The following is a 17,885-nucleotide window of genomic DNA, read 5'->3' on the forward strand; positions in this document are numbered from 1 at the left end:
CTCCATCTCAAAACAGCTTTCTGCTTCTCCTGTGAACGGTTGGCAGGTCCCTGCTGCCATCGCGGCCTGCTGATTTTCTCCCGCTGTGCGCGCCCCAGAGCCCTTGAAATAAATCATGAACAGATAGGGGATTTCACACTTAAGGGCCGCCCTGCCGCAGAATATGTACGTGGGGCGGTCCTTAATCTGCATAATGGTCCGGGTCTTAAGTGGTTAAGGACCTTGCCCCTTTTTGCGATTCAGCACTGCGTCGCTTTAACTGACAATTGCACGGTCGTGCGACGTGGCTCCCAAACAAAATTGGCATCCTTTTTTTCCCACAAATAGAGATTTCTTTTGGTGGTATTTGATCACCTCTGTGGTTTTTATTTTTTGAGCTATCAACAAAAATAGAGTGACAATTATAAAAAAAAATCAATATTTTTTTGTTTTTGCTATAATAAATATCCCCCAAAAAATATATAAAAAAACATTTTTTTTCCTCAGTTTAGGCCAATACGTATTCTTCTACCTATTTTTGGTATAAACAAAAATCGCAATAAGCGTTTATCGATTGGTTTGCGCAAAATTTATAGCGTTTACAAAATAGGGGATAGTTTTTGCCATTTTTATTAATATTTTTTTTTACTACTAATGGCGGCGATCAGTGTTTTTTTTCGTGACTGCGACATTATGGCGGACACATCGGACACTTTTTTGGGACCATTGTCATGCACTGATTACTGTGAAAATGACAATGGCAGTGAAGGGGGTTAACCACTAGCTGGCGCTAAGGGGTTAAGTGTGCCCTAAGGGAGTAATTCTTACTGTAGGGGGGCGTGGCTGTAGGCGTGACATCACTGATCATCGTTCCCTATATCAGGGAACAGACGATCAGTGTCACTGCCACGCAGAAGAACGGGGAAGGTGTGTTCAGCTCCTGTGACCAATCACGGGACGCCGGCGGCGATCGGGTCCACGGGTCCCGCGGGCACGGTCACGGAGCTTCTGACCCACGGCTGGGCTCTTAAAGGGGACGTATATATACGTCCCTGAGCCCAACCTTGCCATTCTGCCGACGTAGTGGTTAACATGTAACTAAAGGCAAAACTTTTTTGTTTTAGGACACCTGTTATTATTGCTGTCTGTGTCCCAGTTTGTGCGATTCACCCTCTCTATTTATCTTATTTACTATTTTTACTAAAACTGAAAGCAAGAGAAAATCACAAATTTTGGATGTCACCAGGACAGAAATAGAGAGGAAATCTTCCAATGGGGACATCAATTTCGGTGACCCTGATGGCAATCAGGGAATCTGTCACTTTGGAAGGATTTTATCTCACTTCCTGTTGTGGTTGTGGGACAGGAAGTGAAGGGAAATCTTCCTTACACAGGTGGAAAAAAAACTGACAAGGGAGTACTTACTCTATCCAAAAAAATAATAATTTACTCTTAGACAAAATCTTGCTCTGTCCTGGAAAGGAATACAATCTTTCTCCTGCCAGTTGGAGACAACATTGGTCAGTTGATAACAAGATCCCGCAGCGGACTTAATGCAAGTACGGCTGTGGAAGTCTTTGGTAAAGTAGTTCAGCTGTGAGCAGTGCCATTCCACTCAAAGTGATATTAAACCCATGTCTTGACAATATCCACCAATGTGACTGGGGCTTATGTTAGTGCTGCATGCTCTTATGTCCTCCTGCTTGGGCTCCTGCTTATCATCAGTAGCTGGTTGATTTATGGGTTTAACGGCTGTGTGGGGTTTTGGAACTTCTCCAGAAGTGCTGGGAGGCAATGATGAAAGGACAGGGGCCAGCCACTATAGATTTTCTGGTAGTGGCAGAGGTTTTAGACTTCTGGACAAAGCCCCAAAAGACAGTGGGTCCCCAAAGAGCCCCCAAGGCCAAGTATAATGTGGTAAGGTGAGTGACCTGTCACTGAGTGCACTGTATGTTTGTACTTTTAGACCACTACAGTAAAATAGTACATGGGAAGAGCGCACCTGGAGTGATATTTTTTGAAACAGGGTGTAGTTCAATCTTTTGCATGTCCCATTACCATGTGGGTGGTGTGGGGTGTTAAGTGTCTTTCTGATGCCCGGTGAACTGCACCACTCCTGGACAAACTCCCTTGTGAAGCAGAGTCCCTGATCAGAATGTAATGTTGACTGTCTGGCTGTATGTCAGCATGGCTACTGCAAACTTGGCAGAGTGGTTTACCATGACAAGTGAAGGTGGCCATAGCAGTGGACAGCCATCTGCAGGAGGACACAGAGTTAGTGCTTCTAGTAGAGCTGACATGTTCAAGGTTATGGGTTGCACTCAGGCTTCTGCCCCTATTCACATTGACCAAATCATTTGGTGTCGGCAGACCTGCTCAATCAGCTTGAACAGTCCCCTGTAGATAACGTGCCTCTTGAACATACAGTATGTCTTGTGTACATCTCAGGGCTGGATTCACGTAGATCCGCGCATTTTTACGGCGGCGTAGCGTATCGTATTTACGCTACGCCGCCTTAAGTCAGAGAGGCAAGTGCTGTATTCACAAAGCACTTGCCTCCTAACTTACGGCGGCGTAGCTTAAATGGGGCCGGCGTAAGCGCGCCTAATTCAAATGAGGATGAGGGGGGCGTGTTTATGTAAATGATGGGTGACCCGATGTGATTGACGTTTTTTACGAACGACGCATGCGCCGTCCGTGTACATATCCCAGTGTGCATTGCTCCAAAGTACGCCGCAAGGACGTATTGGTTTCGACGTGAACGTAAATTACGTCCAGCCCCATTCACGGACGACTTACGCAAATGACGTAAAATTTTCAAATTTCGACGTGGGAACGACGGCCAAACTTAACATTGGCTACGCCACCTAGGGGGCAGCTTTAATTTTACGCGGCGTATCTCTTAAGGAAACGGCGTATCTTTACTGCGACGGGCAAGCGTACGTTCGTGAATCGGCGTATCTAGTCATTTACATATTCTACGCCGAAATCAACGGAAGCGCCACCTAGCGGCCAGCGGAAAAATTGCACCCTAAGATACGACAGCGCAGGCCGATGTATCTTAGCTAGGTTTAAGTGCATCTCAGTTTGAGCATACACTTAAACTTACGACGGGCTTAGATTCCGAGTTACGTCGGCGTATCTATTGATACGCCGGCGTAACTCTTTGTGAATCCATCCCCCAGTGTCTGGCTTCTACATGGATTCTTTTAGTCCAGCACCTAGAAGAAGCTGGGAAGAGGTTACCAATGAGGGACCACAAAACATTGAAGGTAGGTATTATTAACTTTAGTTCCACTTTAAGGCCCCAAAAGATAAGGAAACCAATGTCTTAGCTCCTCAAATAGTGAGACAGTGGGGGAACCAATTGGGTGACTTCCAATCCTTTAAAAACACCTTTACACCATTACTTTGTACAAGTGCAATCATATTTCAAAGTTTGCCAAGATCTTTCTATGGCAATGAGAATTTTTTTTTTTTTTGCATTGTTGAGGATTTCAATTTCCTGCCTGAGGATCTTTGGCTGAACTTTATAACTGTTTGTGCTCATATTGTGCAGGATCACTGTCACTATCAAGGCTATGTTGAAAATGACATCCAATCAATGGTCAGCATCAGCACCTGCTCTGGGTTAAGGTAAGACAATGAATTTAGTATTACAGATATCAATGCTTCCCTCTCTTCCTCTCTCTTCTTTCTTTTATCTGTTTAGCTTCTTTTTTCTCCCTTTCTCTCCATTTCCTTCTTATTTCTTTCTATTTCTGGTATTTACAGGTATGATACTTTTGATAGTCTATGGGGTCTCAAACTACAGTGAGCTCTAAGATCTCAGGGAAATTCACCAAGGCTACTCGGTGGCTTCCCAACCATCACTTTCTTTTCCCCTTTTTTCGAACTTAAACCCGTATTCGGGTTCTCCATCACTTACTATACGTGATAGCATTCTTGATCGTTGATGGGAAGTACCTGTTCAGTCCCACTAGTACTTAGTTGTTTGGCCTTTTGTTTTGGATGTAACAGTTGTTAGGCCTGGCCGGCCCCCCTCACGTTTTTCTTTTTTGCATTACACTTGTAAGCTTCCCCAGGCCCCCCCCCCCCACTTATTATCTTGTGTCAGGAGAGAAGAGATTACACTTGTTTTTTTTCGTCAGCACCCCCCTGCCTAAAGCAGTGTAAGGGGCCCCAAAATTTGGGGGAGGGTGTGTATTTTTTTCTTTACCTGTGCCCCTTTCTGATGATAATGTGCTGGTCGGAGTGGAGGAAATATTTCTTCAGTTTCGGGTGCCTGCCCATTTAGTTCCGCTTGCATGTTCTTCTGCCTTGGCTCAAGTCCCGGCCAGCCGCCTGCCTATCTGGAGCCTTCCCTGGTGGAGTGATCTTCCTCCGCTCCCCACCCAGTAGTCGCCGGGGCCCGGAGACTATGATTTTTTTTTTCTTTTTTTTTTACCCCCACTTCAAACTCCACCGACCTTGAGACCCGCTCACCATCAGATTGCTTATAACGTCTCTGTTTTGGTTTCGCATCATTTGTGGGGAAATGTTTTATTTATTTTTTACTCCATATCCAAAAGGAGCAGATATATATTTAATTTGCATTTACAGGTTTTTATACTTTCATTCCTTAATTATTTTATCCCTTATACCCCGTCTCTTCCCTCCCCACCCCTACCCCTGGACCTCCAGTTGCCTTTCTATCTCTTCTGATCAATCTTATTTTCTATCTTATTAATTAATCTATATATATAAAACTCAACGTGTGTGTGTGTGTATGTATGTATGTATGTATGTTCCAGCATCACGTCCAAACGGCTAAAGATATTAACATGAAACTTGGCACACATGTTACTTATATGTCAGCAACAAACATAGGATAGGTGGTTTAACCCTTACCCACCCCCATTTGCCATGGTCGGGGTTTTTCTTTAAAGTTCCATTCAACTCTATGGGAAATACATGTTACTTCATAACTTCCAAACGGCTGTACATATTTCGATAACACTTGGTCACATGTTACTTATATGTCCACTTAAACTATAGGATAGTTAATTTATCCCTTAACTACCCCCATTTGTGAGGGTCGGGTTTTTTGTTTAAAGTCCCATGCAAATCAATGGGAAATGTATGTTCCCACATAACTTCTGTACGCCTGGAGATATTTCAATAATACCTGGTACACATATTGTCCAAACGGCTAAAGATATTAACATGAAACTTGGCACACATGTTACTTATATGTCAGCAACAAACATAGGATAGGTGGTTTAACCCTTACCCACCCCCATTTGCCATGGTCAGGGTTTTTCTTTAAAGTCCCATTCAACTCTATGGGAAATACATGTTACTTCATAACTTCCAAACGGCTGTACATATTTCGATAACACTTGGTCACATGTTACTTATAGGATAGTTAATTTATCCCTTAACTACCCCCATTTGTGAGGGTCAGGGTTTTTGTTTAAAGTCCCATGCAAATCAATGGGAAATGTATGTTCCCACATAACTTCTGTACGCCTGAAGATATTTCAATAATACCTGGTACACATATTGCTTATATGCCAAATAAAAATTTATGACAGTTAAATTAACCCTTACCTACACCCTTATATAAAAGATGGGTATATTTATATCACCTTTTAACCACGGGACATTACACCTATGGATCATATACTCCATGCATAATTGTCATAATTATTTGCATTATTCTTTTTAGTTATTTTTGCAACTGTATACATTTTTACGGTGTTGGCACTTATTTTGATTTTATGTTTCCCACTGATAGTCAGTCACTCACTCTGACTGTCATTAAGGATATGATTTGTCACTGTTTGTATGGCCTATGATGGGGCATTTTCATTAGATACAGTGAAACTCTATAGGCCTTTGATGCAAATATAAGGCTGTTTTCCATTTCTGCGCGCTCATTATTAGGTGGTGCGCGCAATTATTGTAGTTTTAACACTTGTAATTATTGTATCACACCCAGCACGGTGGATAATTGGTACTTTTTATCTAAAGGGAGAAGGTGAAGTTAATACCTACCCTTTTTGCCTTTTGATAAAGGCCACCTTATTGGAGTCTTTATTGTGGCGCTACTTTTTATATTTTCTATTTTTCACGGGGTATATTTATATTACTATGATTTTCCTCCCCAAAAGGTTAAGATAGGAAGACCGGGCAACGCCGGGTATTCAGCTAGTTTCTTATATTATATCCGACCTTAAAAAAAGTCTTAAGGTCCTATGCACCCATTAACTCCGCAAATGTCATGGAATGTTTGAACTCTGTCCACCTAGACCAGGTCTCTTCATATTCCTCTAGACCGTCTATGTCACTTAACCTTAAGAACTCTAGATTTTGAGTCGAATTTATTTTATTGCACCATTCTCTAATGGAAGGACTTTCCCTGTCTTGCCAGTGACTGGCTATCAGGCTTTTAGCCGCTGTTAACAAATGAGGTAATAAACTTTTCTGATATTGTTTCATAGGTAATCTAATCCTCTGATGCAAACATCCCCAGGGATCATCTGGGATCTCTATATCCGTTATTTCGGTTATTAAGTATCTAATCCTTCTCCGGTACCATTTGATTTTTGGGCATCGCCACCATATATGAGCCATATCTCCGATCTGTCTGCATCCGCGCCAGCACAAATCTGAAGCTTCTTTCTTAAATTTGTGAGCCATGTCTGGAGTAATATACCACTGCGTCAGACATTTATAATTTAATTCAATTATTTTACTGTTTGCTGACGAGGTATGCACTCTTCTCCATATTTGTTTTAAATCTAGAATACTCAGAGAAGACCCCAGTTCCTCCTCCCATTTTTTAATATATGGTGGGATGTCCAATTGCTCTACTTCTATTAAATTTTTATAGATCTTAGAGATAAGTCCTTTCCCTATTTCTCCTTCACTAATTCTCTCAAGGGGACGTAGGTTTTCCGCAGATCTGCACGGCTGTGGGAGAGCCTCAAAAAAATGTTTTAACTGACCATACCGCCATTCGTTTATCTCTATTACCTCCCCTCTGTCCTTTAATTCCTCATAGGTACTTCATTTATCTTGCGTCATGACATCTTTCAGCTGAGCATTTTTTTTCCTAATCCATTTCCCGGATATTTTCTCTAACCCCGGTGCAAAATATTTAGAGTCTTTTAATGGCATTAATGGTGAGTTAAATTCCCATTTTTCCTTCTTATGAACTTCGTCCCATATTTTGATAGCGTGTCGTGTAATACTGTGTGATTGCTTACCGAACTCCCTATATTCATCTGGAATCCAGATAATACTCCCTAATGAAACATCACTCATCTGGTATTCCACGCTTACCCACCTTTTTTGCTTAGTGTCCCTAATCCAGTCTATCACTCTTGTGAGAATTACTGCTTCGTAATAACCTCTTATATCTGGTGCTCCCCATCCCCCTTGTGTCTTATTTTTTTTTAAAGTTGCCCAGCTGATGCAAGCTTTTTTACCCTGCCAAACAAATTTTATAAAAATTGTTTGTAGAGTCTTAAAATACTTCTGGTGTAAGGCAATCGGTAACATCCGTATCTTATACATGATTTTGGGCAAGATTACCATCTTAAAAATATTAATACTCCCCCCCAGGATATCTGACCTACAGTGAGTCTACTAAGTTCTGTTTTAATATCTTCCAGCATAGGTACGAAATTTACTTTATAAATCCTCTCTTTTGAGATTGCTATTTTTACCCCTAAATATTTTATTTCCTTTTTCCCCCACACAAATGGGAACTCCTTTTGATAAATATTTTGATCTTTCTTTGCTATATTAATACTCAGGGTTTCGGATTTAGTTGGATTCATTTTAAAATTAGAGAGCTCTCCATATTGTTTCATTAATTTTAGTAAATTTGGTAACGTTATTCTCGAACAGGTTAAGTAGAACAGGATGTCATCCGCTTAAGCAGCGAGTTTGTGTTCCTCCCGTCCTACTTCTATGCCCTTTATATCTGGAATCTTCCTTATTCTCCTTAATATTGGTTCTAATACTAGGACGAACAATAAGGGGGACAGGGGGCATCGCTGTCTAGTGCCATTGTAAAGTTCAAAAGCACCAGAAAGGGTCCCATTAATTTTTTACTCTTGCACCAGGTTTGTTATACAGTACCTTAATCCAGTTTAACATTTTTGGGCCTATTCCTATTCTCTCTAATGTCTTGTATAAGAAGCCCCAGTCTACTCTATCGAACGCTTTTTCCACTTCTACTGATAAGAGTAGACCTGGGGCTCCGCTATCACTAATTTTCTGCATAGCTAACAACGTTCTGATCCCGTTATCTCTCCCCTCCCGTCCTGGTACAAAACCAACCTGGTCAGAGTGGATCAGATCCTTCATTATTCCTTTCATCCTCTCTGCTAGTATTTTGGAGAAAATCTTGGTGTCACAATTCAATAGAGAAATTGGTCTATAACTCGAGCAAAGTGTGCTATCCTTCCCCTCTTTCAAGATTAAAGTAATAGTAGCTTCAATAGCTTCTTTACACATGTCCCACTTTTCACCTAAGCCGTTAATATACAAACACATTTTCGGGGCCAGAATATCAATAAACTTTTTATAATAAAGAACCGTTAAACCATCCGGTCCTGGGCTCTTACCGTTTGGCACGTTTTTGACTATTTCTCTAATTTCCTCTTCTGAGATCGGGGCTTCAAGCTTATTGAGATTATCTTCAGATATTACCTCCCACTCTATTTCCTTTAGAAATTCATATATTTTTTTTCCTTTGACCTTAGCTCTTCCTTAGTCTCCTGTTTCTTGATTGAGTAAAGTTTTTCATAGTATTCTTTAAAACTCTCCACTATTTCACTAGTTTTATGCACTACTTCACCCCGACTTGTTTGTATTTTCTCAATATAGTTAAAAAAAATTTATTTTTTAATAAATTTGCTAGATGTTTCCCTGGTTTATTGTTCCATAAATACCTCTCTTTCTTTACTTGATTAAATTTACTTCTGGTTTCTTGTTCTATTTGCTCTCTTAACTCCTGTCTCTTAATATTTAATTTTAGTAAAGTTTCTTTATTTCTATCTTGTTTATGTTGTTGTTCTAGATTATAAATGTCTTTTATTAGTGTTGTTCTATTCTCTTTATTTCTTTTTTTTCTTTCCGCCCCCTTCTTAATTAGTACTCCGCGCACAAAGCCTTATGGGTCTCCCAGACTGTGGCCTCAGAGACGGCCTCTGTTAAATTTATTTAAAACAACTCCTCCAGTTCTATTTTTATTCTGGTTTCTATATCTTTATCCTGTAGAAGTTCTTCATTAAGCCTCCACTTCATATTATTTTCCAGTTTCTACCCTATTTTTAGTCGTAATGACACTGGCGCATGGTCAGAGAAGGTTGCTATTCCTATGCTGGAATTACTTTTTTTTTCTAAAAACCTATGCTCTACCAAAAAAAAATCAATCCTCGAGTAGGTGAGCGGAATGTATAGTCCTGCTGTTTGTTATGTTGTATCCATACTAATTGAGACTGATGGAGTTTTTTTTTCAATTTATTCCTCCATGCCATTCCGGTCCCCTGTGCACAAGACGTACTGTCTAAATCTGGATCCATGTGAAAATTAAAATCCCCTGCTAATATAGCTATTCCCCGTTTGAACTCCATGAACTCAGTTATCATTTTCATTAGATAGCGGATAGGATTTTTGTTTGGGCAATATATGTTTGCCAATGAGATTTCTACCCCATTCAGTTTTCCTCTCAGGAACAAATATCTCCCCTCTGGATCTGCCCTTCTCTCATCTACTATGAAACTAATCTCTTTGGCAAAACCTATAGCAACCCTTTTCGCTCGACTGATTGGAGAATCTCCAAAATACCATACCGGATAAGATTGTATGATATTTTTGTGATTTGCTTCTGCGGTGAGATGAGTCTCCTGCAACATGATCACGCCCCCCTTCATTAAACTGAGCTCCTTCATTATATTTGCGCGCTTAATGGGTGCATTTAGGCCCCTGACGTTATAAGATATTATGTTAATCTCCGACATTTTTTATGAGGTATTCTTCTTGACCTTTTGCGATATTCTGGGGTCCCCCCTTCCCTTCTACGAGTCCCTCCCCCTCCCTGTCTTTCCTTCCCCCTGCCGGAGACTTATGCCGCATACAGACGGTCGTTTTTTGCGATGGAAAAAAAATGAAGTTTGAAGTGATGAAAAAAAACGACATTTTTGAAACTTCATTTTCAAAAACGATGTAGCATACACACCATCGTTTTGAAAAATGATGAACAAAGTGACGGCACTCTAAAGGGGAAGTTCTATTCGCCTTGAGGCTGCTTTTAGCTGGTTACTTGTTAGTAAAAGACGTTTCGTGCTTTTTTGTCTGTTACAGCGTGATGAATGTGCTTACTCCATTATGAATGGTAGTTTTACCTCCCGTCTCAAAACTTGCTTCTGGGCATGTGCGGGTTTAAAACGTCATTTTTGCCCACACACGATCATTTTTTATGACACAAAAAATGACATTTTAAAAAATGACATAAAAAATTCGAGCATGATCGAATTTTTTTTTTGTCATTTTTCAGAAGACATAAAATGACATTTTTCCCACACACGATCATTTTAAATGACATTTTTAAAAATGTCATTTTATTTCATCACAAAAAATGACCGTCTGTACGCGGCATAAGAATTGACAGGCTGTGAGGCAGTCGCTGATTGCTGCCATTACTAGTAAAAAAAAATATGTCCCCGGATTTCATTTAAAAAATCTGGTCACCTTATGCTAGGCCTAATCCAGGTGTTCAAGTTCATGCAGAGGAAAGCCTGCCAAAGATCCGGTAACAATTCTAGAGGGATGGAGTTCTGAGGAAGGCGCTACAAATGTATAGCTGTTAATATTTTTAAATGTACAAATAATGTATGTGATAGAACACTGCGCTGTTATCTTTAAACAGTATTCTTGTTCTTCTTTTGCAGTGGGCTCATCCTGACACAAGGCCGGAGATATTTAATTGAACCACAGAACCTGGCAGAGGGAATGCATGTTGTATATGAGGAAGAAGAAAAAAACCCCAAAGCCTGTGCAGTGACAGATGGACATTGGGAGGAATCAGTGTTGGCTCAGGAGGTGTTACCTACTCCTACTCAGGTGAGATAATGAGAAATACTAAGAGGAGACACTAGAGATTGTTTATAGAACAAGAGCAACTCCATGTTGTACTCATGTCGTTCCACACTGGCCAATACTGGGGGACTTAACGCGATTGTTAGCCTTTAATTAAAAAAAAAAAAAAATATATATATATATATATATATATATATATATATATATATATATATATATATATATATATATAAACAACCATCATACTTACCTGCTCTGTACAATGGTTTTGCACAGAACAGCCCCGACCCTTCTCGGGTCCGCAGCTGGCACTCCTGGCTCCCCCCTGCCAAGTGTCCACCATACCAAGAAACTTGCTATGGGGGCGCCTGTGCAGGCTTGCTCCTGAGCTGGCTCTGATTGTCTATAGACACACTGGGCCAGATTCAGATAGATCAGTGGATCTTTAGATCCGCGTAATCTATCTGATTTAAGATCCGCCGCCGCAAGTTTGAGAGGCAAGTGGGTAATTCTTAAACCCCCGGGTGGAATTCTAATTCCGCGGCTGGGTGGAGTGTAGCATTTAAATCAGGCCCGTCCCCGCGCCGATTTAAATGCGCATGCGCCATCCGCAAATTTTCCCGGCGTGCATTGCTCCCAATGATTGGTTTTGGCATGAGCGTAACTTTCGACTAGCGGTTTTGTTAATCGACGTAAGCAAACGACGTAAAAAAAAAATTTGATGCGGGAACGACGGCCATACTTAACATTGGCTGCGCCTCATAGAAGCAGGGGTAAGTATACGCTGGGAAAACGCTTAAGTAAACAACGTGAAGTGACTGCGTCGGGCCCGCGTACGTTCGTGAATTGGCGTATCTCGCTGATTTACATATTCTCTGCGTAAATCAGCGAGAACGCCCCCAGCGGCCATTTTTAATTTACAGTTAAGATCCGACGGTGTAACACAGTTACACCTGTCGGATCTTAGGCATATCTATGCGTAACTGATTCTATGAATCAGTCTCATAGATACGACCGGCCTAACTCAGAGATACGACGGTGTATCAGGAGATACACCATTGTATCTCTATGTAAATCTAGCCCACAGAGCGCAGCTCAGCCCCCCCCCCCCCCCTCACTCTAACACTGGTTGTGATAAGCAGCAGCGAGAGCAATGCTGTGTCTGAGCCTATTGCCCCGTACACACCATCACTTTATGTGATGAAAAAAAACGACATTTTCTGTGAAGTAAAAAATGACGTTTTTGAAACTTCAATTTTCAAAGACGAAGTTGCCTACACACCATCGTTTTTCTCACAATGTTCTAGCAAAGCGAGGTTACAATCCACCACGTTTTTCCATTGAAGCTTGCTTCATAAGTAGCTTCTGGGCATGCGCGGGTGAAAAAACATCGTTTTAAACAACGTTTTTTGCTACACACGGTCAATTTCTGTGAAGTAAAAGTTGACGTTTTGAAAAACGACACATAAAATTGAAGCATGCTTCAATTTTTTTTGGTCGTTTTTTAGAAGACATAAAACGACGTTTTCCCCCACACACGGTCAATTAAAGTGACGTTTTTAAAAACGTCATTTTTTTTCATCACATAAAGTGATGGTGTGTACGCGGCATTAGAGTAAACTGAAAGAGAATAAGTCATGAATGGGATTTTGCCTGCAATTATATAGGCTTCCTTATAAAATATTTATTCCCCCCCCCCCCTATTTAGCTTTGCTTATGTTGGCAGAGCCTGGAACCTTAGTTTAACCACTTAACGCCCGCCGCACGCCTATATACGTCCGCACAATGGCACGGACAGGCAGAAGGGCGTATATATACGCCCTTGCCTTCTAGCGGGTGGGGGGTCCGATCGGGACCCCCTCCGCTGCGTGCGGCGGGCGGGATCCCTCGGGGAGCGATCCGGGACGACGGCGCGGCTATTCGTTTTTAGCCGCTCCGTCGCGATCGCTCCCCGGAGCTGAAGAACGGGGAGAGCCGTATGTAAACACGGCTTTCCCGTGCTTCACTGTGGCGGCGCATCGATAGGGAGACTCGATCGATGACGTCCATCCTACAGCCACACCCCCCTACAGTTGTAAACACACAGTGATCCTTAACTCCTACAGCGCCCCCTGTGTTTAACTCCCAAACTGCAACTGTCATTTTCACAACAAACAATGCAATTTAAATGCATTTTTTGCTGTGAAAATGACAATGGTCCCAAAAATGTGTCAAAATTGTCCGAAGTGTCCGCCATAATGTCGCAGTCACGAAAAAAATCACTGATCGCCGCCAATAGTAGTAAAAAAAAAAATTAATAAAAATGCAATAAAACTATCCCCTATTTTGTAAACACTATAAATCTTGCGCAAACCAATCGATAAACGCTTATTGCGATTTTTATTTACCAAAAATAGGTAGAAGAATACGGCCTAAACTGAGGAAAAAAAAAAATGTTATATATGTTTTTGGGGGATTTTTATTATAGCAAAAAGTAAAAAATATTGAATTTTTTTCAAAATTGTCGCTCTATTTTTGTTTATAGCGCAAAAAATAAAAACCGCAGAGGTGATCAAATACCACCAAAAGAAAGCTCTATTTGTGGGGAAAAAAGGACGCCAATTTTGTTTGGGAGCCACGTCGCACGACCGCGCAATTGTCTGTTAAAGCGACGCAGTCCCGAATCGCAAAACCTGGCCTGGGCATTTAGCTGCAAAATGGTCCGGGGCTTAAGCGGTTAAGTGTCAGAGGCCATCTTAAATGTGATTATTGCTGCTGTGTCATCTGCCTGCCCATCCATAGCAAGAGCAGCAACTTTTAAACCTTCAGGAAGCTGGTTTCTGACCATTCAGAATTAGGAAAAAGGTAAATAAGGGGGTAAATATATATGCCTCATAAACTGCACGATTAAAGTGTAACTAAAGGCAAAACTTTTGTTTTGTTTTGAAAAGAGTGGAGAGGGATTAGAATACCTGTCAGCTATTTGTACCATTTACTGTTACTACCGAAAGCGAAAGTAAAAGAAAATCCCAAATTTGGGATTGACATCAGAACAGAGGTGAAATCTTCCAATGAGGACACTAGTTTTGGTGATACTAGTTATCCTCACTTCCTATTTTGGCCATAGAGCAGAAAGTGAAGAGAAATCTCTCCAATGAGACACAGTTGTCAAAAAAAAAACGATAATTTTTCGACATGAAAAAAAACGACGTTTTTAAAATGATCATGTGTGGGCTTCACATCGTTTTTCATGTTCTGAAAAATTACAAAAAAAAATTCGAACATGCTGCATTTTTTCACGTTGTTTTTTAAAATGTCGTTTTTCGGGTTATAAAAAATGATCGTGGGTGGGCTAAAACGACGTTTCAAACCCGCGCATGCTCAGAAGCAAGTTATGAGACGGGAGCGCTCGTTCTGGTAAAACTACCGTTCATAATGGAGTAAGCACATTCATCACGCTGTAACAGACAAAAAAGTGCGAATCGTCTTTTACTAACAAGGAATCAGCTAAAATCAGCCCAAAGGCGAATAGAACTTCCCCTTTTAGAGTGCCGTTGTACGTGTTGTACGTCACCGTGCTTTGTTCATCCTTTTTAAAAAACGATGGTGTGTGGGCAACATCGTTTTTAATGATGAAGTTGGAAAAACGTCATTTTTTGGACATGCTGAAAAACTATGTTTTTTTTTCCATGCCGAAAAATGATCTATCCAAAATGAAAACGAAAATTTTTGCCTGTAGTTACACTTTAACATGAGATTATGAATTCTCCAGGTTCTGTGCTGCAGACTGACTTTAGCAACCTTCATTGTCAGATACCATGGCTTTTGAACAATGAATAATTAACAAACAAATTATGAATTACTCCAAAAGGCTTGGAGGCTTCTCTGTCCCACACATCTTACTAATATTCTGTAGCACTTACCCTGAAGAAACAGCTGGATGTATTGGGTTTTCTGTTCTTGTACCAATACTTTGCAAATAGCTTTTTCCCTCCTGACACCTGGCTGGGTACAGGATGGCTACACATACTTCTGCATACACCGATGCAGGGGAGGGCTGGCAGACTTAGGCCTGGGGGGCAAGTCTAGTCAAGTGGCCCACTGAACCAGCTCACCATCCATCTGCTCCACATTGCCCGCAGAGAGAGAGAGAGAGACTTCTCCACATTGCCCGCAGAGAGAGAGAGACTTCTCCACATTGCCCACATTTCCGGCACAGAAAAAGACTGCTCCACGTTGCCTAAACAGAGAGAGAAACCATTTCACATTGCCGCAACAGAGAGAAAAATCGCTACACATTACCAGCATAGAGAGAAAAATCGATAAACATTACCGACATAGAGAGAAAAATTGATCCACATTACCGACATAGAGAGATAAATCGATCCACATTACCAACATAGAGAGATAAATCGATCCACATGGCCGTTTCTCTCTGGAAGCAATGTTGCGCAGTCTCTCTCTGTGCGGTCAATGTGAAGTGGTCCCTCTCTCTGTGTGGGCAGTGCTGTGCATGTGCAGGCACAGGCCTATGCACTGGCCCCCAGGACCAGATTAAAGGCATTGTGGGCCTGGTGCGGCAGTGGAGCAGATTTAGGAGCGGCATGGATATGATGCAAGTAGTGTTCTATCCCAGCTTTCCTCTTACTGGCCACTCTCCTGCGTTTCCAGGAGCCTGTGCTGGCTTGTGCCCAGACTTGGTTGCAGCCACACAGGTGTAATGCTAGGCCTGGCATTTGATTTACCAAGCTTCCATAAGAGAAATGTGTCAGCGTGTGCTGTGCTCTGAGGTGAACGTTCCCAGCCATCAGAATACAGTGATCACTGCCGGCAGCTATAGCAGCCAGCAGTGATCGACAAAAAGAAAAAAGGACACGCTGGTTGTACTGCAGTCAGCAAGCAAAAAAAACATCAAAGGCAGCCACGGTACCCCATTAAATGCAGCCACTGTTGCCCATCAAACACAGCCACTGTTGCCCAGCAAACGCAGCTACTGTGCCCCATCAAATGCAGCCACGGTACCCCATTAAATGCAGCCACTGTTGCCCATCAAACGCAGCCACTGTTGCCCAGCAAACGCAGCTACTATGCCCCATCAAATGCAGCCACTGTGCCCCATCAAATGCAGCCACTGTGCCCCATCAAATGCAGCCACTGTGCCAATCAAACGCAGCCACTGTGCCAATCAAACGCAGCCACTGTGCCAATCAAACACAGCCACTGAGCCAATCAAACGCAGCCACTGAGCCAATCAAACGCAGCCACTGTGCCCCATCAAATGCAGCCACTGTTCCCTGTGCCACATCAAATGCAGTCACTGTGCCCCATCAAATGCAGCCACTGTACCCATCAAACGCAGCCACTGTGCCCCATCAAACACAGCCACTGTGCCCTATCAAATGCAGCCACTGTGCCCCACCAAATGCAGCCACTGTGCCCCATCAAATGCAGCCACTGTGCCCCATCAAATGCAGCCACTGTGCCCCATCAAACACAGCCACTGTGCCCCATCAAACGCAGCCACTGTGCCCCATCAAACGCAGCCACTGTTCCCTGTGCCCCATCAAATGCAGCCACTGTGCCCCATCAAATGCAGCCACTGTACCCCATCAAATGCAGCCACTGTACCCCATCAAATGTAGCCACTGTTCCCCCATCAAATGCAGCCAATGTGCCCCATCAAATGCAGCCAATGTGCCCCATCAAATGCAGCCACTGTGCCCCATCAAATGCAGCCACTGTGCCCCATCAAATGCAGCCACTGTGCCCCATCAAATGCAGCCAATGTGCCCCATTAAATGCAGCCACTGTTCCCCCGTACCCCCTCCGGACATGGACACCTAAATAGGGGCTGGGCACAGCGGCCATGGATAGATTCATGCAAGGCAGGAATCTATAAATTTTATATATAAACCTTCAGTCCGTTTTCATCGGTTTTGACCGACCGTGTGTACGCGGCCTAATATGGTGTTCCCATTCCAGCTCATCTAGTAGATTCAAAAGACATTGTTTAGGATCTAATGGGACCGACACCTGGAATACTGTGTTCTGCGTTTCTGTCACCCCCTTCCAATAAGCATGCAACTTGGGGCAGCGCCAGAGCATGTGTATCAGGTCCCCGTTGTCCCTTTAACATCTTGTGCATGTCGGTTTGGGCAGCAGTCCCATACCATGCAATCTGTGAGGCGTGTAGTATACTCTCAGGAGTTTATATAGTTGCATCAACTGTTGTGTCACATTAAGGGAACATATGGTAACTGATTGTAAGAACTCTTCCCACTGATCCTCATCCAGGGGTCCTACATTTGTTTCCCATTTTCTTTTAACTGCCAAGGGGTGTTTTGTGAGATATTTACGAAGCAGCATACTGTAGCCCTGGGAGATGAAGCCCTTAGGCCCCGTACACACGGCCGAGGAACTCGACGTGCCAAACACATCGAGTTCCTCGGCGTGTTCAGTCCTGGAGCCGCCGAGGAGCTCGGCGGGCCGAGTTCTCCCATAGAACAACGAGGAAATAGAGAACATGTTCTCTATTTCCTCGCCGAGGTCCTCGTCGGCTTCCTCGGCCGAAAGTGTACACACGGCCGGGTTTCTCTGCAGAATTCAGCTCTGAACCGAGTTTCTGGCTGAATTCTGCCGAGAAACTCGGTCGTGTGTAAGGGGCCTTAGACGTCTCTGCACTCTTAAGCTGCAAAAGGAGTGGAGGAGAATCTACATGCCAATCTGAGGCCCTGGACTGAGGTGAAAATGCGTGTCTGAGCTGCATATAGTAAAAAAGCATGTTCGCTGGTAGTTGATAAGTCTCCCTCAAAGTTTCAAAAGGCAGTAAA

The 17,885-nt window shown here is 42.6% G+C and overlaps 1 protein-coding gene across 1 annotated transcript in view; it reads left to right on the plus strand.

The window, feature by feature from the left end:
• The window catches only part of LOC120933088 (zinc metalloproteinase/disintegrin ussurin-like), a 69,752-nt gene that overhangs the window by 8,974 nt on the left and 42,893 nt on the right, over positions 1 to 17,885 (plus strand). The window contains exons 4-5 of the mRNA XM_040346087.1: positions 3,539 to 3,615; positions 10,929 to 11,100. Coding sequence (XP_040202021.1) covers positions 3,539 to 3,615; positions 10,929 to 11,100 — 249 coding nt within the window. The remainder of the gene's footprint in view (positions 1 to 3,538; positions 3,616 to 10,928; positions 11,101 to 17,885) is intronic.

Source organism: Rana temporaria, chromosome 3 (genome assembly GCF_905171775.1).
Source record: "Rana temporaria chromosome 3, aRanTem1.1, whole genome shotgun sequence".
NCBI classification, from domain to species: domain Eukaryota; kingdom Metazoa; phylum Chordata; class Amphibia; order Anura; family Ranidae; genus Rana; species Rana temporaria.